The sequence below is a fragment of the Tiliqua scincoides genome, chromosome 1 (assembly GCF_035046505.1).
Source record: "Tiliqua scincoides isolate rTilSci1 chromosome 1, rTilSci1.hap2, whole genome shotgun sequence".
In the NCBI taxonomy this organism is placed as follows: Eukaryota; Metazoa; Chordata; class Lepidosauria; order Squamata; family Scincidae; genus Tiliqua; species Tiliqua scincoides.
The window spans coordinates 228,450,039-228,474,915 of record NC_089821.1 but is presented as its reverse complement, the minus strand read 5'-3'; the positions used below and the strand labels follow the sequence as shown (position 1 = coordinate 228,474,915).

The 24,877-nt window shown below is 43.7% G+C and overlaps 1 protein-coding gene across 1 annotated transcript in view; it reads left to right on the top strand.

Moving 5' to 3' along the window:
* PCNX2 (pecanex 2) overlaps positions 1-24,877 on the top strand; it is a 150,043-nt gene that overhangs the window by 77,770 nt on the left and 47,396 nt on the right. Inside the window, exons 21-23 of the mRNA XM_066611442.1 lie at positions 24-201; positions 7,563-7,673; positions 15,155-15,282. Of these exons, the coding sequence (XP_066467539.1) occupies positions 24-201; positions 7,563-7,673; positions 15,155-15,282 (417 nt within the window). The remainder of the gene's footprint in view (positions 1-23; positions 202-7,562; positions 7,674-15,154; positions 15,283-24,877) is intronic.

Here is a 24,877-nt window from a genome sequence, read left to right as displayed (position 1 = left end):
ATCTTTTCTTTTTCCTCTTACAGCTGTGATATCTTCCTGATTACAATTGCAGGAATGAAACTCCTACGGTCTTCATTTTGTAATCCAATTCACCAGTTTGTTACATTAAGCTTTACTGTAATCTTCTTCCAGTTTGACTACCACGATATCTCGGAAAACTTCTTGTTGGACTTCTTCATGATGTCCATTGTGTTTAATAAGGCAAGTGAACTGTTTCTTAAAACTTCAATATAATTTTGAGCAGTGATATGTTCGCTGTTTGAAATATTCTTTAAAAAAAACCACCCATCATGCTGCTATGCTGTCAAATGCTTCTGGCATAACTTTATAAATCTAATTTGTGTTAATCTTTTTTATTATCACAACAAGCATTTATACAATTATATCCTTCCATAGCGTCAAAATGTCTTTAATAAAATGTAATAGACTTTCATTTTATTAAAGTAAAATGTCTTGGAATGTCATGTTGATGTCCTGTGTTGACATGCTGAAGAAATTCTCAGCTGTAGAGCAATTATTAAAAATAGAATAACTAATGAATTGGAACATGTCTTCCTAGGTCACTTGTGAAGCTCTTCCTGCCAGACTAATTGCTTGCATTTTTCTTTATTTTTTCACTGTTTCTGGTCCTTGACTTAACAACCTCCTCTAGGAAACTATCCCATTATCTAATTAACTTTAACTTAAATTAAGCCAGACACTATGAATGAAATAAATCTTTCTTCTTTGTTTCCAGGTCATAATCCCTTATTGTATGTTCCCTTACACTTGCCCTCTAAATTCCATATTGATTTCTTTCCAGTTAATGCTGTGTATTCTAGTACAGAACTTCTTGTGTGGCACAAGTGTGCAGTAGATACTTGAAAATTATGCTGCCCAAAGCATTTGTTCCTGATAGGTGCCCAAACTGGACAGGTCAAGAGTGAGGGACCAGTCAAAGTACAGTTCCATCTACCATGCACTTCCTATGTTTCACCTTTTTTATTAACATTCATTTAAATTTTTTGGTAATTGAAATCCCACAAATCACATGTTTCGGTATAAAGATTGTTGTGACATGCTGCTTAGTGCTGGAAGATACATAACACACCTAAAGAAAAAAAAGCATGATAGCAAATGGTTGGCCTGCCCATGTGTGAGGGGTTCTGTAAGTGCAGCCTTATGGCTGCAATCCTATATAGTTTCCTGGGAGTAACCTCCGTTGAACACAGAGGGTTTTACTTCTGAGTAAATATGCATAGGATTGCACTGCAAGACTGATTTCTGGAGAAGGAAGTAACCTCTGCAAAATTTGCCCATCTTTATCATAAATTGAATTCTCTCACAAGTTCCCTCATATCAAAATGAGTTCTTTGCATGTTGGTGTTCAATGCCACAATCCAAAGCCTGGCCTTTCACTTCTAAATGGAGCTCCTGACATATATTTTGGCTATTGAACCTACTGCTATTTTAAATCACCATAAATGCATCACATTTGTGGAAGGAATACTATTGGTCAGGAACCAAAGTGAAAATCAAAGGGCAGTGTTTGACACCCCTTTGAGATTTAGAAAATTAATAATAGTTGATACAATTTTCTTTGTAGGCAGAAGTCAGAAGGCAGAAGTCAGGATAATTCTTTAAAAGTAACTCTTGTAAACTGCTCAACAGCTGAGGGAATGAGACTATGGGCACAATCCTGCCCTTTACTTGGGCCTGTGCAAGTCCCTTGTGCCGGCCTAGGAGGGTCGCAAACATGCCGTAAGGCACGTTTGTGTCTCCTCAAGGTGAAGCCAGGCTGGTGCTCAGAGAAGTGCCAGCCTGTGGAGGATGACGCAATCCTCTGCGCAGGTTGCATTGGCCCAGCTGGGCAGGCACAAGGAGGACAAGTAGGTGGGGGAGAGGCGTTCCTGGGTGGGGAGGAGGGCGGGCGGGCAGGCAGGGAGCCGGAGGCGGGACTGGGATCCGGCAGTTATGCCAGATCCCAACCCCCGTTCCCAGGGAGAATGGAGCACCCTCAAGCCACTCCACTCTCCTTAGACTTGTGCCACCGAGGAAGAGACCCATACAGGCCAGCTGCCCTTATCTGGAGGAAAGGGAAAATGTTTCCCCTGGCCTCTGGCTGAGCTGCTTATGGCCCCATCCTGCGCTGGATACAGTGCAAGCCTCTTGGCTTGCCTGTTCCAGTGCAGGATAGGATTGTACTCTATAAATAACATGTACAAAGTTGTAGCACTAAATTTTGATCCACAAGGAGCTATGGCAGGGTAGTGCATTAAATACTGGGGTTGTAGTTACTGAATTGCACTGAGAGTGTAATTAGGATTATTGGATTTTGCAGATTAATTATCCAATTTGCAGGTGGTTATTTCATCACATAGGTTTGATTCTCAAGAATTTTCAACATTTTGTACTCTGGCATTTTAAAAGGCACATTTGGGGATATGACAACTCTATGAAAAGACTGTGTGCACAATTTCCTTTTCAGTCAACATCAAACAGTATATCCATCTCTGCTTTTGAACTCATGTTGGTCTACTCTACTTTAGCAGGAAAAGGAACTGACAGCTCCAATCAATGCACTATGCAGTCACTACAATGTTCACAACTATACCCGAGAGACAGAAAACATATTTTTATTACTGCCACCTTTGGCTATGCAGAAATTATCTGAAAGTGACAGCCAGGATCTTATTATTCACTGAAGGTGTGATTTTTCCCCCCTATGTCTGAAAGGCGAAATGCTTTTCTAAGCCTTTTAGGTCTATGTAATCATCTTGATAGAAATGTGCATCACATCTAAGCCATGGCTAAGAGAACATATCCACTTTCTTTTCTGCTAGTCATAGAAGACAGTGAAATAAAAACACAGCAGACAACCCCATCTTTATTAGTCAATGTTGGCTAACTAACTTTTGTCAGTTGCATAATCATTCACTGGGCAGATAAAAGAGTACTGGAACTCAGATGTCTGTTCCCTGGTTATCCACAATGCCAAATAACTGTGTAACCATGCAAGACTGGGCTAGATAAATTGGTAATCCTAGTTTTTTCTTTTGTGTAGTTTCTGTGCAGCCACACATAAAGGAGTTCTGTCATCCTGACAAAATAACATTAAGACCGGAATTACCTTCTCACCTAGGGTGGTCTAAGCATTCCATGTTAATCAAAACTCAACACTGTCTATTTTCTTCAAAGCTCGACTTTATAGGGTGAAAGGGACTCTACAAAGGCTGAATGTCAAGCAAGCTCTTTCCTTCTGTATTGACAGAACTATATCAGGCAGGGTTGTTCCTTAGCCTCTATCTACTAAGAGCCCTGCAATGGCAAAACAAGTTTCTACTCAATATGTGGTTCCTTGAATAAATACTCCCTGACTTACCAGTTGGCTGAGAAAGCATTATTCTTTTCCTTGGTACCACATTCTACCAAAGTGGTTTCATTCTCTGCTGTGAACCTGTGAGGTGTTCCTAGAATACTGCAGAGCAGTACACACCATCTGTGGACACATCTGTGGTCTACTAGCACTATGCCCTTAACACACAGTTGAGAGGAGATGCCTCAATGAGGGCACTGTCCTGTAGAACATCTGATCAGTCTGCATCCACCTACAGGTAAGGGGGAGCTAGCTGAACTCTATTCTGTGTGACTGCACAGAAATCACAAACGAGGAGGACAGATTGCTCACCTGTAACTATATTTCTTCAAATGGTCATCTGTGCACATGCATTCTGTTCCCTGTGCAGGTCTGGCTCTAGTTGTTTGCTCTCTCTAAATACTACAATTTGTAATACTTGGAAGGAGATCCTCAAAGGAAATGAGGAATTGAGCATTTTCCCCACATAGCATTTTTCCCATTCAAGCACAGGGACAGAACACTCCACAAAGCTCTGAAAACTTTCAGGACCAGCTCTTTGCCCGTGTAGAATTCCACTACATGTGTCTGGGCAGATGACCACTTTAATAACTTTAATACAAGATAACCAGTCTGTCCAACCTTATCAATACCAGATTTGTTTCCAGTTTCTTTTCATACAAGTAGTCAAGTAGACAACCAACCACTGAAGGTGTTATTCCCAATCTAACATTTGAAGTTTGGTCATTTTACTTAATATCACAAATTGGCTAAATGGTGCTTGTGTGTCCTGAACAAGAAAATGAACAGGATGAATATTTTCCATGCTGACAATCTTAGTTTTGGAACCCTATTTTTTCATCATTTCATACATGATGAATGTATGAAATGTATGTATTTGGCACCCCAAATTCATATCAAAGCACCATAAAGTTTGGGAAAAACTTTTCTGACCCTCAATTTGGTAGGCCTGTGTAATTAGTCAATGTGAGATGGTACCCTTGTACTGCAAAACTTTGTTGGCCAAATTTGTTGAGAAGACATTATGCCAATGGTGCAGAAGATAAGGCCTCTGGATTCCAGGAGCTCTAGTTTGAGGCATACATGTGGACAAGTGGATGGCCTGCCTTATGTCATTGCTTATAGAGCTAATTCTTCCAGACAAAAATTCCACCAGTTATACAGAATTAGTGGTGTGGCTGGGCATGAGGGCTTTGGAACAGACAAAATTTGAAACAGAATTACTGGTTTGGCGTTTTCCAGCAAACAGTGGATTCAGAAATATTTTTCACCAGTGTGCAACTACTTTACAGTCACTAGGAAAAGCAAATGGAGCGAATTTGTCCAGAAGAGTTAAAATACACAAATGCTCCTTCAATTTGCGCTCCACAAATTGCAAATATCTTGTTTTCCCATTGAGTGGTGCTCATATAGTGCATCATTTGTTATATCTGTCTCTCTGAAGCCTGAAGAGAGGTTATTTCCGCTACATTCAAGCTTCCTGTATTTCAAAATTTCTGAACACCTTTTTCCCAGACTATAGAATATTTTGGGATATCCTTTTAGTTTTAATAATTTATCTAGTCTGTTTTTACAAGGAGGTTTTGACTAAAAAAAATGAGGTGTCTGGACAGCTGAGTTCTTCAAGGCTTTTGTTTTTAATCATATGGCATCTTGTGGTTCTGAAATATGTTCATAGGATGACAGGAAATCCTGGACTTTCATTGTGGTAATCAGATTAAATATTCTTTCTAAGCACAAAATGTTTGCTGAAGATGTCTTTACTACCTTTGTCTGAAATGTTTTATATGTTCTGCTTAACCCTTGTCCTTTCACAACTGTGTGTTTGACTCTGATTTATCAGTCAAGGTCAAAACATGTCAGAATTTCTTATGAAAAAATGTTACAAAATGTATCTGTCAACTTAATCTGCTTAACAGAAGCCCACCTGCTGGAGGCTCTCCTTGGGTGGTGGTGAGCAGTTGTACTGTAGCTTCAAGAATGACGAACTTCAAGAATGACATGTGCATTAGAAGTTTAAAAAGGGGGGGGGGAATTTCCATTATAATATTTGGATTTGTGTGTTGTTTTCCAACAGTTTTCCAGCATTTGATTCATCAATCTTAAATTCCCAAGGAAGTGTTCAAATTTTGTGATTTCAGCTCTTAGTGACTTTGAACATGTGTCAGTCCTAAAACATTTGGTGACAAAAGAGACATTTTACATGTAAACTACATATCAAATATATTGGTTAAAAGCATACCAAAGATTTTTTAATTAAGAAAAATAGCTCATTGGAAGGTATCTGCTATTCTCTGCAGACAAAAACATGGGGGGGGAAAACCTAAGGTATACATAATAAGCAAGTTTTGATGTTTATGGGGCAGTCAGATTTATAGAAGAGAAATTGCTCTGCAGAGAGGAATTCTTTTCCATCAGCACCTTGGCAGTCCCCCAGCTCTGTCAATTTTCTCCAAAGACGCAAAAGGATTTCTAAAGACATTCATGAGCAATGCATGTTGGTGAGATAAACACTAAATTAGACTATAAATGGGCAAATATTCTCTCTAATTGGATATACATAAAAGAAAAGCATTATAGTTTCAGTTCAATAATGGAAACGCTAGGATTTTTCAAATGAGGCGTCTGACAGTTATGTTGTTATAACAGGGCTATGAATTCAAGGATCTTGAATTCTGCATTAAAATACCCCAAGGTCTGTGATTACAAAACACAAATGTAACAGGAATAAGTTATGCTAATTGGGCACATTCACATAATGTTTCTTAATATGCATGATTCACGTGATTTGCATAGCTGCACAGCTGATGAATTCTGCAGACTGCTTTCAGCAATTTTGTCCCTCTTGGAATGAGTTTTATGAGTAAGTGAGGGCTATTGGAATGGGAAGTAACTGCAATAACTGTATCCTATTTTAGAGGGTTCTTATCTTTTTGTGTCGACACTTTTCTTGATCAGCTGGGGGGAGCGCAGTGACATGATGGTGCAGTCAACACAGTACTTTTCCACTTGCCCAGATTTTTCAGATCAAGGAAGGTATAGCTTTCTTTCATGTAGCATCTTATAAACTGATCAGCTTTGCACCATGTTCAATCTGGGCTGACAAAACAAGTCACCGTAAGTGAGCATAAAAAGTGGCTGCTCCAAGATCTCCAAGAGATCCAAAGTGGACATGGGAATCTGCAGAAAATGATGATCATGTACAGAACTCTTCGTCCCACCCCAGCCCAATGTCTTCCTTAACATCTCATACAGTTTAACTGTGTCCTGGTATTTTGATGCTGTGTGTTTCCCTGAGTGGTTTCTACAGGATTTGATTCATCAGTGAATTTTGCATTAGATACCTTTTTCTATACTCCATGAAGCAGATTTTTAGTCACTTGCTACAGCCCTCAGCAGTGGTAGAGGGGTAAATTTTGAAGCACTGGGTCTCTTCATGATACCCCTTAGCCATGCCTCCATAGCAACACTACCACCATCATCATAGCCGCATCCCATGAATAAATCACAAATCAACCAACAGTCATATTTTAACAATTCCACCTCCAGATCCCCTCTCCTGGTTAACCATCCATCCAGGATTTTTTGTTTTTCCCCTTAGCCAGTTATAGCTCCCCACTTCTCTTTTTAAAACATAGAATCCATCCATTTCCTTTTCCCATCACAGGCAACAACTGGCCACCACCTTCTTTCTCCCATACCAGGTCTAGATGAATTTAGGTGGAAGATTTCACTACCCTCCTGTAGAGTGGGAGAGGGAAACTGGCTTACCCACCACTGTGTTTCTCCTCCAGTTGGGTGCACCCACTGCTGCTTCTGGAATCCTGGCAACAGAGGTGGAAGGGAGATGTCCAGTGGGCTTTTTTGTGTGGCCTCTGCTGCCTCACCTCTTCACTGTGTGCCTCAAGCTGCAGTATCCTGTAGATGCACTCTCTGAACTGCAGCACAAGATGCACAGAGAGGCCCCTGTGCTCTCCTCTTCTCCACTTTATGGTCCTATGTGGAGGGGTCCAGATTTGTCAGAGCACTGCTGCTCCTCAGACTGAAAGGAGTACTTCCACTTCAGTATCTTTACTGTAGCAACGTGTGATGTAGCACAGTTGTAAAATGGGTAGCTGGGCAGTGTGGAAGACATAAGGCAAATGCTCTTTTGAACAATGGCTATGACATAGTCTATCATAACTAGTTTTTTTTCTTTTGCTTTCAGCTGTGGGACCTACTGCAAAAATTACAGTTTGTGATGACGTATACTGCTCCTTGGCAAATTGCTTGGGGCTCTTCATTCCATGTGTTTGCTCAGCTCTTTGCAATACCTCATATCCTTTGAAAAAGTTTCTGTTTTGGAAAAGGAGGGTATAGAGTGTTAAACAGGTAAAATAAGAACAAGTAAATGAACTGAGGAGTGCAGTTCATTATTGTCAGTTATACATTTGACTGCCTATCTGCTTCTAAAGTTTCTTTGCAAATACTATGTAAAGATGGTTAGTGTACATCATTGGCACCAAGACAGATACCCTGACTGGACAGTACCTCAGGCAGCCCAATCCAGACCGGTACTTGATCTGGCACAGGACCCTTGTGCTGGCTTCTGAGTGTCGCAAACTTGCCATCAAGCATGTTTGTGCCAACTTGGGAGTCAACTGGGCTGGTGTGGAGATCTGGATCCAGTCTCTGCACTGGCCAAGGATAGTAGGTATGCACCAGGTGGCGCAGGAGATGGGAGAGGGTGTTTGGAAGGGCATTCCAGGGAGGGGGAGCGACATTTCGGGAGGGCAGAATGGAGGAAGGATTGGGCCTAGGAGGGGCAGGATCAGTGGTGGCAGTTCACACCATATTCTAACTTCCACTCCTGGACCTGTCAGCCTTACACATGCTGCTGGGATTTGCATCGGCTAAACATCTGGTGCAGATATGAGTAACCCCATAGGGCATGCTGGAGTTCAACACAAGCAAGGGGAAAAATATCTCCGTACCCCAAGATGACCTCCAACAGCCTCCCAACCTGCACTGGATACAGCGCAGGCCACTGTGGTCTGTTTGTACCTGCATAGGTTAGGATTGCACGCTCAGACTCACAAATGTTGGACATTTATCCTAAGCTAGTTGTGTGTACTAATTATTCTGATATTACATTTTCATTATGGTTCCATGCCTATGTGCATTAAATTGTAATATGGGAAGTGATCTTCAACAATGGAGAACAGATTTTTGACCAGGTTGCTTCAGTAGTTCATATAATTTAGAATTCTGTCCCTAAGAGTATAACATAGGCAGAGGTATAATGTACTAAAATCAGTGGGACTTGAGGTCTAACACAGTTGTGATCCTGTCTACAAAACCACAGAAAAGCCCATCCAGGTTTACAAAATCCACATGGTCAGGATCATGTTTAAAAGGTTTTTACTCATGACTTTCCCATGCATGCACCTGTATAGCTCTTACCTGTCTCATTGGACACTAGTATGCAAGATGCTATGCATATGGGGTACCCACACAGGACTTTTCAGCAACAGTTTCAGTTCTAGTAATTTTAGGCATTCAGAAAAGTATTGATAGAGTACTGTAAGTGATTTGATTTTTTTTTTCCTATGTAAAGCCCCCCAAAATCTATTACAAATTCTTTAAGAAAGAACTAGCATATCTGCACCACAAAGGGATGTGCTTATGGAACAAAGTATAAAACTGGTACATTTCATCACATGAAGATAGTGAGGGGGCATTCTACCATGGAACATCAGAAATGAAAAACAGTTTTCATGCACCTATGACACTTGTGTAGAAGACTACAACATTTCAGCAAGCTTTCCACAACCTCTATCCAAATTCACTTGTCTACATTACTAAAGGTACAGGATCTAGCTAATACAACAGGATCCCAGCTAATGAAGGGGTATTTTACAGTGGAAACTTCAACATTAAAACAAAATGAAGGTTGCCGTTTAATACTATTAGGTGCCAATCTTATGCATGTTTCCTGGGAGTAAGTCTCACTGAGCCTGTAGGACTTGTATCTCAGCAGACATGCATAGGATTGTACTGTAAAATATTATTTCAGCTTTAGTGAGTTGTGTGCTTTCCAAAAAAAGAGAACTGCTTTCCTTTCTGTCTGGTTATCCTAGATTTAACAGTTAATTCCCAGTATGGGGATTCTGATGTTCCCTGAGCATCAGAGGTTATTCATTCATTTCAGAGGAGCACCTAGTGCTGCATTGCATTTGGGTTCAAATAGATAGTTGGCATTATATATCATTTTTTAAGATTAAATATTTTGAAATAATCTTTAGTGTCCTTTTCCTCTTTAGTGTCCTTTCTCCTTTTTGTTTCTCTACCTTGTATATACCTGGTGCTGGTGGCTTTCTGCCCTTCTGAGCCAAAATGAATCACAACTCCACTGTGTTATGACAATTGAAGTTTGTTGACATTATTCCCACCCCACCTTCCCTCTTTATGTTCTCTTCATTGGTTTTTGAAGTTGGAGGCTCTAAGGGTTACTCATCTCAGACACCCACTAATATGCTTAGACACCATTCTACAGCATTCTCTCTTAATACATGCAAGGAATTGTCATTATAGTCTTGACAAACAGTTTTTGAAACTCCTGACTGTTTCAAAAGCTCAAGTAACTTGTAGCAGAAAAACCTAAGCACGTTCTTTGACTTGTGACAAGCAAAAAAGAAAAGCATTCTAAACTGTGTTTTTAGTTTCTCAACTCTATATATCCATTTATTTAAAAAGTTGGCAAATCTGTTACTCATGTGACATGACATTATTAACTGTTTTAGATACCCTTCTATATTATACCCTGGGGGCTGGGGGCTAAGAATAGGCCCTCAGTTTGGCTGTACTTGTCGTAAGAGGCGACTAAACAGCCACCGGGTAGATGGGACTCGTCAGCCTAGGAAGGCAGCTCATCTAAGAGAAGGAAACTCTGACCTCAAACCTCCACTGCCTTGTGGCTACATCCAGTTCTGGAAAAGGCTTCAGGAGTCAACCTCGAGGCAAAATCAGGAGCCGGAGTCCCTTAGGCAGTTCATGGCTGAACACAGTCACGTTCTGGCAACTCCTGCGACGCCGCTGGAACCAACCGTATTGGCTTCTGCCTTTCCATTGGACCATTCCAGCGACGTGGAGAGGGGGGATTTGCTGCATGGGTAACTGCCTATCCTCCATACCTTCTTTACCCAGGCTTCGCGCACTGGAGAGGACACTCCAACTTCGCCATACGGCGTCGGCACAACACGGGAAGCAGCAGTTTACCGGTTATAAGTCTTTGCTCGATTGGCGTAGAGCATGACGCCAGGGGCTGCTTCCGACGGTGGGAGAGATCATTGCATCTCATTGGGCAGCTACCGCCCGCCTTAAGCTGGGCAGTCCCCAGCCAGTAAGGTGTTGCCTCGCCACGGTCTGTTAACCTCATGGGGTGCGTGGGGTTTAGGGTGAAAACCGACAAGCGGATCGACAACTCTGCACCATGCAACAGAAAACAGAAAACTACTGCCCTAAAGCTGGGCACCTGGAACGTTAGGACAATGACACCTGGCTTCTCTGATGACCTGCAAGAAATAGACGACGCACGCAAAACAGCTGTCATCGACATGGAGCTGAGCAGACTGCAGATGGACATCGTCGCCCTTCAAGAGACTAGGCTGCCAGATTCCGGATCTGTCAAGGAGAGAAATTTCTCATTTTTCTGGCAGGGAAAACCACCAAACGAAACCAGGGAACATGGCGTTGGCTTTGCGGTCAGAAATACCCTGCTGAAATCCATCATCCCACCTACTGTGGGAAGTGAAAGAATTTTGTCCCTGCAGCTCCAGTCATCAGCAGGACCTATCACTCTCATCAGTGCTTATGCACCGACTCTGTCGTCTCCAGCAGAAGCCAAAGACAAATTCTATGATGACCTGGCCACCACTGTCAAGAAAATCCCTGTAAAAGAGCCATTGTTCATCCTCGGCGATTTCAATGCTAGAGTTGGTGCTGATAACAGTTCATGGCCCACTTGCTTAGGTCAGTTTGGCACTGGGAGGATGAACGAAAATGGCCAACGCCTGCTAGAGTTTTGCTGTCATCACGGTCTCTGTGTCAGCAACACGTTCTTCAACACAAAGCCCCAACATAGAGTCTCTTGGAGACATCCAAGATCAAAGCACTGGCACCAGCTCGACCTGATCCTCACCAGACGCTCCAGCCTTCCCAGCATCAAGATCACACGCAGTTATCATGGTGCTGCCTGCGACACTGACCACTCCCTGGTGTGCAGCAGAGTGAAACTGCAAACAAAGCGACTGTATCACTCGAAAAAGGAAGGAAGACCTCGCATTGATACCAGCAAGACCCGGGATCAGAGAAAAGTGGAGGAATTTGCACGAGCGCTTGAGGAATCTCTTCCAGGCCCGGCCGACGCAAACGCATCCAACAGATGGGAACATTTCAAGAATACCGTTTACAACACCGCCTTGTCCATATTCGGCAAGAAGACCAACAAGGCGACAGACTGGTTTGAAGCCCACTCTGAGGAGTTGACACCAGTCATTGAGGAAAAGAGGAGAGCTCAAGCAGCATACAAGGCCTGTCCCAGTGAGCGCAACCTGCAGGTCCTCCGAACTGCTCGCAGCAAAGTCCAACAGACTGCCAGGAGATGTGCTAACGACTACTGGCTCCAGCTCTGTTCCGAGATACAGATAGCAGCTGACACGGGCAACATCAAGGGGATGTATGATGGTATCAAGCAGGCCCTAGGTCCAACACAGAAGAAAATTGCCCCTCTGAAGTCTGCCACAGGCGAGGTCATCCAGGATCGGGCGCAGCAGATGGAACGCTGGGTGCAGCACTACTCTGAGCTATATTCCAGAGAAAATGTAGTCACCGAAGAAGCACTGAACAACATTGAGTGCCTGCCTGTGCTGGAAGAGCTTGACAGTGAACCAACCCTAGAAGAACTTCACGTGGCCCTGGACTCCCTTGCCTTTGGCAAGGCACCTGGAAAAGACAGCATCCCTGCTGAAGTCCTAAAATGCTGCAAAGAGATCATCGTCACTGAGCTGCATGAAATCCTCTGTCTCAGCTGGAGAGAAGGTGGAGTACCTCAAGACATGAGGGATGCAAACATCATCACGCTGTACAAGAACAAAGGTGACAGGGGTGACTGCAACAACTACCGCGGCATCTCTCTCCTTAGCGTTGTAGGAAAGCTGTTTGCCCGAGTTGTACTAAAGAGGCTCCAGGTACTTGCAGAGAGCGTCTATCCAGAATCGCAGTGTGGATTCCGAGCCAACAGGTCCACCACTGATATGGTATTCTCCCTTAGACAACTGCAGGAGAAATGCAGGGAACAACGACAGCCACTCTTTATAGCCTTCATAGATCTCACAAAGGCTTTCGACCTGGTCAGCAGAGACGGCCTCTTCAAGATTCTCCCCAAGATTGGATGTCCACCCAGGCTCCTCAGCATCATCAGATCTTTCCACAAGGACATGAAGGGCACTGTTGTCTTCGATGGCTCCACATCAGACCCTTTTGACATCCGAAGCGGAGTGAAGCAGGGCTGTGTTCTTGCACCAACCTTGTTTGGGATTTTCTTCGCTGTCCTGCTGAAGCAGGCCTTTGGAACTGCAACAGAAGGCATCTATCTCCGGACCAGATCAGACGGAAAGCTCTTCAACCTCTCCAGACTGAGAGCAAAATCCAAAGTCCAGCTGAAATGTCTGCGTGACTTCCTCTTTGCTGACGATGCAGCTGTCACTACCCACTCTGCCAAAGATCTCCAGCAGCTCATGGATCGTTTTAGCAAGGTCTGCCAAGATTTTGGACTGACAATCAGCCTGAAGAAAACACAGGTCATGGTTCAGGATGTGGACTCACCTCCCTGCATTACAATCTCTGCACATGAACTGGAGGTTGTCCATGACTTTGTGTACCTTGGCTCAACGATCTCCGACACTCTTTCTCTCGATACCGAGCTAAACAAGCGCATCGGTAAAGCAGCTACCACGTTTTCCAGACTCACAAAGAGAGTCTGGTCCAACAAGAAGCTGACGGAACATACCAAGATCCAGGTCTACAGAGCTTGCGTCCTGAGTACACTTCTGTACTGCAGCGAGTCATGGACTCTTCGCTCACAACAGGAGAGGAAACTGAGCGCTTTCCACATGCGCTGCCTCCGACGCATCCTCGGCATCACCTGGCAGGACAAAGTTCCAAACAACACAGTCCTGGAACGTGCTGGAATCCCTAGCATGTATTCACTGCTGAAACAGAGATGCCTGCGTTGGCTTGGTCATGTCGTGAGAATGGATGATGGCCGGATCCCAAAGGATCTCCTCTATGGAGAACTCGTGCAAGGAAAGCGCCCTACAGGTAGACCACAGCTGCGATACAAGGACATCTGCAAGAGGGATCTGAAGGCCTTAGGGATGGACCTCAACAAGTGGGAAACCCTGGCCTCTGAGCGGCCCGCTTGGAGGCAGGCTGTGCAGCATGGCCTTTCCCAGTTTGAAGAGACACTTTGCCAACAGTCTGAGGCTAAGAGGCAAAGAAGGAAGGCCCATAGCCAGGGAGACAGACCAGGGACAGACTGCACTTGCTCCCGGTGTGGAAGGGATTGTCACTCCCGGATTGGCCTTTTCAGCCACACTAGACGCTGTGCCAGAACCACCTTTCAGAGCGCGATACCAGAGTCTTTCGAGACTGAAGGTTGCCAATACTACTACTATATTATAACCCCAAACTAATTTAAATGGCAAAAAGTCAGTCAAAGTTTCAGTGACATCAACTTCAATGGAGAGCTTAAGCAATGGAAGTGCTTATATTTTGACTGGATTGTGGCCCAAATGCATCCAAAAGACTATAATACTGAAACTGGATGTACCGTGCATGTAGTATTTCATTGGCTTGGGTAAATGACAGGTACCCAACAAACTGGGGTAATCGAATAACTGATATTCAGGTGAGCGTTGCTCTCTGTCCTTTAATGTTCATCAACTGCATGTTTTATTTCAAGACCAATGTGTTTGGTTTCAAGACCAACCTCTTTTCATTTTTCCTTCTCAAAATTTAATGTTCATGCATTTGTCATTTTGTTGTAAGTGCAATATCCTCATTCTTGATGTTTAAGAATCTGAAGACCTGTGGTGTAAAGGCCTTAAAAAAATTTGCCATGAGTAATGAATGGATAAAACTGCTCTACTAAAGCAAATTAGTTCTTTATAGCTACACATGATCCTAGGGACTCCTGGAGTATAGAAATCAGTAGACTAAATTCTGTTTTTTCCTTTGTTACCCATCCTAAAGCCCTGCTCAGTTAAGCTTAGTCCTTACTGAGGTGGTGAAGTTGAGCCTGAACTGTAATACTTCAGACAGCAGACTGCGAGCCATGTGGTTGTATGCCCCTTTTACAACACCATTTTCTGCACGTGGAAAGCTAGCATATATGGAGGGTAGGCTAGGCAAGAACCTGTCTCCCTGTCCTGCAGTTGTCTGCATTGAGATAATTTATTGGCAAGTAGTATTGGCGAAGAGTATTCAATTATGTGAGCCTCCATTTTGCAGTCTGCAGTGGTACAGCTCAGAGACTGGTTTACTGCATCACTGAGAGCTAGGCCTTTGACTTGTGTATTCTTCAAGTAAGAGTACAGGTAGTTGTAGTTCTTACCTTGCTCCTTACCAAGTTACCTGTTTGTTCATTGCTTCTGTGTCTTTGGGAAGAAAAAGTGCATTAAATAGCTCAGGAGGTGCCCGAAGGAGACCATAAAAATGCAGAGAGTTCATTTGTGTTACCTTAACTTGATCTTTTCAGACTCTGCAATGCTCCTCTTTCAAACTCTGGCCACTGCGGTTTTTTCTACTCCACTGAGTCCATTTCTAGGGAGTGTCATTTTTCTCACATCATATGCCAGACCAGTCAAGTTCTGGGAAAGGAATTACAAGTAAGACAAAGTGCTATAAATTTGTGTTGTTGTTGTTGTTTTAATTATTAGGCATTGGGGGGTTAATAGCTGATATTTTGTACACAATTCTATGGATTGTTAGGATTGCTTCCTTATTTTACTGTTCTTCTTGGAATTGTTGCATTAGTGTTTGGTAGAACGTTAGTCATTTCTGAAAAGAAAAATGTATTTAAACAATAATCAGAATGGAGTTGTCACATCACATTTACTAGTCATAGAAGACCAGCAAAACTGTGGGGGGAAATCATAACTGTCCTGAATGTCAGCAGCTATTGATTCAGCAGCTACAGTTGGAAACTAAATCATTTTTGGCCTTTGGCTATAGAAGTCAAAATGAATTAATATAGTTTGTGTTCGCCAGTTAACATTCTGCCAGATAAGTGGTGGTGGGTGGAGAGAGGAGTTCTCACCTTTTAAAACTGAGCCTGTAAGAGTCAAACTACATATTGTATTTAGTCATATGTAAGACATGTGTTGGCTTTCAGGATTGCTCCTGCTGCATCCAAAACGTTGCCTCTGCACAGTCACAGAGTATGGCTGTGGTTTTCTACAAACATCATTCATTTCAAGGGCTGCAACATTTAAAGTGCAATCCTATCTTGTGCTGGAACAGGCAGGCCAGGAGACCTGCACTGCATCCAGTGCAAGATTGGGGCCAGAAGTGGCTCAGACGGAGGCAAGGCGAAACGTTGCTCTAATAGTTCTCCACAATTCTAATAGGTCTTCTTGGACTTGCGCTCCCTCAGGAGGTGGCACAAGTCCAAGGAAAACGAGCCGCTTTGCACTGCTCAAGGAACGGGGTTGGGATCCGGTATAACTTCCAGGTCCCAGCCCCGCCACCTGCTCCTAGCCCGCCTGCCCTCCCCCCCCCGGAATGCCTCTCTCCTGCCTCCTCCCTGCCTCCTGTGTCGGCCGAGCTCAGCTGATGCAACCCTCCCACTCCAGGTCGGTGCAGAGGTTGGAGGCAGCTTCTGTGGGCTGGTGCACCTCCCTGTGCCGGCCCAGCCAACTCCTGAGGAGGCGTGCGACCTGCCTGGGCTGGCGCAAGGGACTTAGGATTGCGCTCTTGGTTGATGTTCTAAAGGCACTGCCAGTAGAGTTCTACACATCCTGTTAGCCATCCCCACTGTGGCCATTGGGATTTACAGCACTGCAGACAACACTGCTGTTGCCACCACTGGCACCCAAATCATAACCTCCAAGGGTACCACTGCTCCCCCCCCCCTTGCCTTGGGCAAGAATCCCTGCATTGGGAGAGCAGAACCTTGCAAGAGGAATGCTGAAACCGAAAAGCTGTCCAAGAAAATCCTGCTTCTTACAAGGTGTTTGAAGCCAGCTTTTCTGTTTCTAATGCTGCAACAGATGTGCTGAAGTGGGTAGGGAAGGGGAGAGGGACCTAGTGCAGGTGTGATGGAGAGCTTTAAGGGCAGTCTGTACCTGCGGCAAGGAGGAAGAGGATATAGGGCTGTGGGCTCCGCAGAATCCACTGCAGAGGGAAACAGAAGCCCTAAACCTTCCCCAAGGAAAAGAGAAGGATGTTGGAATGATATAACCTTTCCCTCTCCCTTTACCTGAGACACTGATGGAGGAGAGAGAGAGAAGGTGTGACCATGTTACGAGGATCACATGTAAATGTAAGACCAAGTTAATTCCAGTGGATAGTATTCTGTGCATAATTATTTTGACATGCACATGCACACAATCACAACAGATTAATCGTAGATTTAAAAAATTACCCATATTGAATTGCTGTCAGTTCCAGTGCAAGGTATGTATGTATATATTTATTAGATTTATATACTGCATTTCTTCCTGAAGGGCACCCAAGGCAGGTTACAAAAGTATTAACATATAAAAACTACAAAATACACAGAGAGAGAGAGAGAGAGAGAGATGCAGAACCGCAACAATAAAACCACCAGTTGATAATTAGATTATTAACAAAAAAACCAATCAGCAGACATACCCCTTAAAGTACCTTGCTGAGGTCAGAAGGCTTTTTGGAAAAGTATTTAGGCCTCACTGAAAGGCTTCTAGAGAAAAAGCAGTTCTTAACTCAAAGGGGAGGGAATTCCATAAGACAGCTGCCACTACCAAATTACTACCCCCCCCCCCCACACACACAGATGTTAAGAAACATTCACAATGTGAATTGAAACCATTGGATAGTGAATTTTTCTGCTCCTGCAGTGCCCACCAGAGGTATGAAAAGCAGCATGAGTAATGTAATGAGTGTGGCTTGATGTTAGGAGTTGGGAGTAGAACATTTGGTGTATGGATGTTTTATTTAGTGGCTTCAGTGTGATATGAACCACATATAGACCAGCTCTCAGGGCTGCCTCAGCAAGAAGCCATCAATACTGGGAAGTAACTGAGGTGGGAAGAAAATATTTGAATCAGCTGACTCACATTATTGTTTTCTGTGTGTGTTAGAGTGACACAAGCAGTGGCTGTTGTTAGAGTGGCCCACAGAAGTGGCTGTTGCCCTGCTTAAGTAAAGTATAGATTGGTTTGAAGTGGGACTGGATGGCGGAAAGGGAACAACTCTGCTGCACTGCCTCATTTGCGAGGCAGAGATGTGTGTTATATGATTTACCAGCTTATATCCCTCAACTGCACATAGATAGATTTGGGTTGTCCAACTTCAAAATGATAGCAATACTTGGCATTTGTGCTTTTGAGTGTTCAAAGTGCTTCATGTGAACTTTTCATCAGCCCTGCAAGGTAAGTAATCTTATTATCCCCAAATTACAGAGAAGGGCCTGAGGGTGAGAAGGGTTTGCTTGCTTGAAGACACCTCGTTTGGTCATGGCAGACTTGGATTTGAACCAAGAAAGTCCTGATTCAATGCTCAGACGCTTTTGTAGTTGACACAGTGCCCCAACTCTTTCAATGTACTGCAGATGTTATTAATTTTTGACTGCTATGGGCATCATCATAAGAACTATGCCCTCCCTGGAGGCCTTCCCACAGAGGCTAAAGAATTTTCTTTTTCAGTTAGCCTTCCCACCATAGTGTTGGTTTGTACACTGCTGTATTGACCATTTTTAGATGCTTTTCTTATTGTCATCACTGCTACATTTTACGGTACTTCTTGTACAGTACTATGTATGTTTTGCTGATGCTTCTGGTTTTTTCTTATCTTTTACTGTTTTTACTTTTCTTGCTTTTCTATTTTAATGAACCTTAATTTTAAGCTGACTTGGGTGACCTGTTATTGGAGGGGTGGGGGCTAGGGCAGGGTATAAATCTTTTAAATAAATAAATGGTGTCACCCAGAGACAAAAATGACTGGGTCCTGTAAAATAAAATTTTTGAAAGACAATTTCCTGACTACTGGCTCAGAATCTAACATCAACCAATACAGCAGAAAAGGTAAGGGAGAGAATGAAGGAAAGGAGTGAAAGGTATAAAATATACCATATAAATAGAAAGCATTTATATATTTAAAGACCCTGTCGACTGAATTGTTCAGTTTATCTTGCCTTAGTATAAACTAAACTCTGACCACTTCTTTGTTAGAGGCCCTGTCAATCTTGAATCATACTGCCATGTTCCTTCCCCTATGTGGAGGCTGCTGTTTTATTCTTTATTTTTACAGCTGTTCAAATGATTGCATCTTAAAGGTAGGAGGAGTGAAAAGGAAATGGCAGTAAATTTCATTTAATGACTAGGCACTTGAAAGCTTCAGCTCTATGTTCACAACTTAACCTTATCCTGACTTCTGAAAAGAGAACAGTAGCAGAACTATGCAGAACTATGCACCTTACTCATCACCCCTTCTCTATCTTATTTTTTTCCCTATCTTTTAAAGAAGTGGCTACAACAGTGCAATAAGCTGACTTTCATTCCCATGTGTTTGCTGGATCCCAAGCACTAGGCTGTATAAACAAGTTCTGTGTCATGAGTCTGATGCACCTCTGTTATAGAGCTGCCATCAGGAATCTTGCATTTCCATTTACAAGTCATTTTCTCATCTCTCTCCTTTCTTCCTTCCTTCCTTCCTTCCTGCTTCTGTTCTTTCAAAGTCATCTGTCACAGTTTCTATTTTGAGGATAGCACAGCTTGTGTTTGCTTGGGGGTCTCTGGTGAATTGCTGCAAAGCATAACTAAGTCAGTTAAGTGTCTCTAAAGAGGTTAGGATTAAACTGCCAACTTTCTTTGTGTCACATTCCCAGCTTTTCTGCTATACTGAGAGAAAACTATAACAGGTGTCCAGCTGTTCAAACGCATCCCATGCATTCTTCCAGTAATTATGGTCCAGAAAATAGCCACACAAAGTGGTATAGCATTGGGGAAAGCAGTGGAGGTGAAGAACTCCTTTATTTTCCTGAAGTTAATATTCTATTTTGCTGCTTAACTTTCTATTTGTTGGTAAGAGGAAACAAAATTGTATTTGCCAGGATGCCCATGTTTCCAGGTGCCTCCATGGCCCAATTCAAGTGAGTACTTTGGGGCCTTTAATTTCAGTCCTTGTTGACTTCTTTTTCTCCATCATGTACTGAATGGACATACAGGCTAGATACCTATGACCACTTGCTCCATGGTGACCATCTGTAAACTTGTCCCTCCAGTCGCATAGGGAGCCATTTATCTGTGCCAACTGACTGCAGAATGAGGTATATTTATATGCAGGCATGTTCCTGTGCATAAAAAGAATAACCATGTGGTGGCAAGACAAGTGTTATAATGCTCCCACAACCACTCACAAATCTAGAAAAGTAAAGGGTTCATTACACCTGATTCTACCTACGGTGTGCAGCTGTGAGCCTGACCTAAAATTATAGTGAACCCAGGAACACTCATCTCAGGGCTTAATATGATTTACACAACTGAAACCGATCCAGTTTACATGTTTTGATAGTTCATAAAATGACAAATTGTGAAACATCATTTTTTGCTGTCTTACCCCTTGGTTTGCTCCTCATTTTTTACATTGTTCTTGCCTATGAAACTTCCCTGTAGACCTCCTAGCAAGTAAATGCTTCTCATCTCTTTAAACCAATTTCTTGTCCTCACACTATGGGTGATTAATTTTGATATGAGACCCTCTAGCAAAGCATTTCAGACCAAAATGTGATTTCCTCTCCCACAGTAACTTGAATCAAATTGAGGGCCAATACTTAAGAATCTGCAAAAAATAAAGCCCTTCCTTTTTATGTCTCTGGACGTTTGTGAAAATTAAAAGGTACTGGCACCTTCTTTGGCCTACAAAGCCACTGAAATACCAATGACAGTGTCATTTTAAAAAATGTCTTGTTGGTCCATGATATAGATGACTATATCCTAATCCTAAGCACTTATTTGCTGGTCCCATACATTTTTGGCATAAATGTTTTTGGTTTTTTAAATGTATTTTATTTACTGCTTTTAGCCCTTGAGAACCCACACAGGCTTTGGACAGCAAATCTAAGTAAAGAGCACAGTCCAGGGTAGCTCCCTGAAAAAGTTGTAGGAGCTGAGTCACTCTTTATTGGGGGGGGGGGTTATGTTGGCAAGAGAAAATGTCACACATAAGAGCAGCATGCATGGGAGGGAAGAATTTTGGAGGGCCCATAATCAGTGGTGGGATTCAGCAGGTTCTCACCTATTCTATAGAACCCCTACCTAATCCAGCTGTTGGTTCTAAGAACCGTTTGCTGGCCAGGGAGCTCGCGCCTTGAAATGTCAGGGCTAGCCCTCCTGGGGGCAGCAACAGTGCAGGACAAACCCATCCCGGGGGGCGGAAAGGGGGTCGCTCCCAGTGGATGCCGAGGCTGCTGGGGCTGAAGGGGCGAGCCGGACACGGCCAACTGGAGTCTCCCGCGCCGCGGCTGCTGCTCACCAGCCCTTGTGAGCTCGCTTTCACAGCTCCTGCGAAAGGGGTGCGCCCGCAGATGCAGCCTGCTGACGAGGGTGAGAGAAGCAGCCCAGCTGCCCACCCCGCGCTGCGCCTCCCCTTCCCCGGCCAAGTTGGCCGACTGGCGAGTAGACTGCTCCTGCGCCTAGAGGCTCCTTGGGCTCAGCTCTCCCAGTGGGTCAGGGGTGCCAGCGGGATGAAGAGGAGAGCGCCAGAGCAGCTCCCGACCAAAGAGCCCCCACCAACCCCGAGGGCGAGCCCTCCGCTGCACGTCCATGGACACACAATGGAACTTACCTCTGGGTAGGCACTGAGCACAATCCTAACTAGGTCTACTCAGAAGGAACTCCTATTTTGTTCAATGGGGCTTACTCTCAGGAAAGTGTGGTTAGGATTGAAGCCACTGTCAATCAGAAGTCGAAGGGAGGAAGCATCTCATCCTCATCTCTGAGTTTGCCACACTTTCCTGGGAGTAAGCCCCATTGAATACAGTGGGACTTACCTCTGAGTAGACACTGTCAATCAGAAGGCAAAGAAGGAAGCATCTCATCCTCCTCACTGAGGCTGCGATCCTATCCACACTTTCCTTGGAGTAAGCTCCTTTGGTTATAATGACTTACTCCTGAGTAGACATGCCTAGGGGTGTGCTCAAAGGCTGCAGTCCTAGCCACACTTCCCTGTGAGTAAGCCCCTTTGGCTATAATGAGACTCTATAATGAGTAGGCATGCATAGGCTTGGGCTCTCATGCTGCAGTAAGCTCTGTTGACTATAATGGGACTTACTTCTGAGTAGACAGGCATAGGGATTGTGCCCTTACTTCCCACAAGCACAGGACTGCAGCATGGGGTTGGTTTTCATCCTTGGGGTTTGGGAATGCAGTTTTGTGCCTGGGATCTTTTCATTGCAATACAACGCGTTGTTACACAACGATTGTATAATACACTATCAGACACATAGAGGCAATGCTCCCACAGCTGAAATTCTTCAGGTTAAAAAAAGGCAGGAATGTGGCACAAAACATTACTTCATTAAGGGTACAATCCTATGCAGGTCTTCTCAGAAGTAAGTCCTATTGTGTTCAATGGGTCTTACTCCCAGGAAAGTGTGGATAGGATTGAAGCTTTTGTGCAGAATTCTATGCATATCTACTCAGAAGTAAATCTCTTTATAGCCAATGGGGCTTATTCCCAGGAAAGTGGAAGTAGGATTACAGCCTTAGGGCACAATCCTATGCATGTCTACTCAGAAGTAAGTCTTATTGTGCTCAGTGAGGCTTTCTTCTAGCACCTGTGCAGTCACAATGCAGCCCTGAGGTAAGGGAACAAATGTTCCCTGCCCTCCACCACAGGATGCAGTGCATGCACTATTGGTACAGCTGCACCGGCACTGGAAAATTGGATAGGATTGGGTCCTAAGTCCTCTTAACTGTAACTTTCCAGCACCAAGTCCTGGAGGTCTCCATGTGACAAGGGAATGTTTGTTCCCTTACCTCGGGACTGCAATGTGGCTGCATTGGCTCTGGAAAGTTGGATAGCCCTTAGGCTGCAATCCTACTCACACCTGAGAAGCAAGCCCAATTGACTATATAATGTGATTTACTCTCTCAAACCCTGGAAGTCAACAACTCCCCTTGAAATGGTTGGGCTTCTGAGTAGATGGATTCTGAGCATTGGATTGCAGAGTTGGAAGGGGAAGCTTTAGCATTCACTGGAATTCTTTTTGGGGCTGGGTGGTAAAAGCAATAGAGCAGCATTTCTCAACCAGTAGTACTCATACCACCAGTGGTACTTGAGGTGGTGCCCAGTGGTACTCATGGCAGGACCCCCCCCACCTCCACTGCCTAGCAGTGAGACCAGCAATACAATGCAACAAACAGTGGTAGGAGGCTCAGTTCTGCTTTTCTTGCACTCAAAAAAGCCTTCCCATCTACTCTGGGAGCCCAATCCTATGCATGTCTACTCAGAAGTAAGTTCCATTATAGTCAATGGGACTTACTACCAGGAAAAAGTGGATAGGATTGTAGCCTGAGCCTCTTACTGTGGTTTGTTGCATCATGTCTGGCCTCTTAGTATGGAAATAACTGGTGATAAAGTCATTCCAGTTACTTCCAGTTGTACTTCCCAGAGGTGGGCCATGCAAAATGGTACAGCAGGCGAGAGGCAGATGCTGAGGAATGCTGTAATAGAACAAAAAAGAAGGGGAGATATAAAGATGTTACTATGCTGTTGTTGCTTTTGGTTGATGATGAGGTGTCAGACTATGTGCTCAGTGCACTTTTGCTGACCAGATGTTCACCACTAAAAGTGAACCAGATCCTTGAGAGGATTGACTGCTCTGGTAAAAATCACCAAGTTCCCACTGAGAAGGAAGGTGGCCCAGCTCAAAGCCCAGTGCAGCAAGTTGGTTTGTGCAGATGTGAAGGTGCTATGCTGCTGTGGTGTCTCCAGAGGTTGGTAACCTGGAGCCCTGGCAGTTCCCACCTCCTCTTCTTGGTGCCTTCCTGATTTCATTATACAACTGCCTTGAGAATTCAAGAAAAAATGTCCATTTGAAGTGTGCATTTCAGCCGCATGTTTATCCTCCTTGGAAACTAGTGGCCAGAGGCCTGTAAGTATGACTATAGAGGACAGAATTGCAGCCTTGCAATTTGGATTTAGACATTGGGTTAAAGTTACAGTGCAATCCTGTGACTATCTACTCAGAAGTAAGTCCCATTATGTTCAATGGGACTTACTCCCAGGAAAGTGTGTACTGTACAGTATAGGAGTGCAGCCATAGTCTTTCAACTTCCTTTGCGGCAAACAATTGAAGCTGAGTTGCTCATTGCTCATTAGGACATAGAACCTGTTGTTAATTTATTTGAATCCCACCACTGCCCATAATGTACAATTAAGTGATTTTTTCCATCTAGTGCAGAAAGCTCCAGCCATTAAAACCTTCTGGCACATTCATTGTAGATGTATTTATTTGAATGAATTCTGAGCTGACCCCAGAAGCCTTCTGCAAAGCTGTCAGACCCTTGATTTAAGGTGAAAGATTCAGAGAAGTAGTTGGCAATTTGCATCCACACAGTGCAAAGAGGCTGTACGTACTGTAGAGATAGTCACTGTTGGGGTATAAAAGGTCTCAGGGCCAAGCATTAATGATGAGCTTAACACAAGGAGTAAATTGGAACAACTTTTTGATGTAGAACAGCAAGTCTGAGGAAGAGGGGACACAGTGCAGTTTGGGATTGTGGTATGCAGGAAACTGAGTCAACACTTTCCCTTTGCTATGTTTTTCTGTTGAAAATCCCCTCCCCCCCCCATAGTGTACTTCAGTTTATCCTGAAGATATGTTACTATTCAGGGGAGGGTATTTGCAAAAACAATGCAGAGAGAAAATGTTAACTCCCCTCCTCATGCACTGCAGTCCCAAACTGCTCGCCCCCCTACCTGTCTTTTTTAAGTGAAAGACCACTTCATGCTTATTTCTAACATTAAGACTGTCAATTAATGAATACCTTAAAGACTCAGGCCTACAGTGTCCTATAGCATCAGCTTTTGTGAATTAGAATCTGCTTAAGCCATTTCTGCCCAATGTTGCATATGTGGAACAGGGAACAAATGTGTATATCTATGGGCCGGGTTAATGATTAACTAGAAATTGATTAATCAGAAGATAAAACAAAATGATTCATTGATTGAACAAAAACATCAAAACTGTTAAGCTGTGATTGAGAACTAGGAAATAGA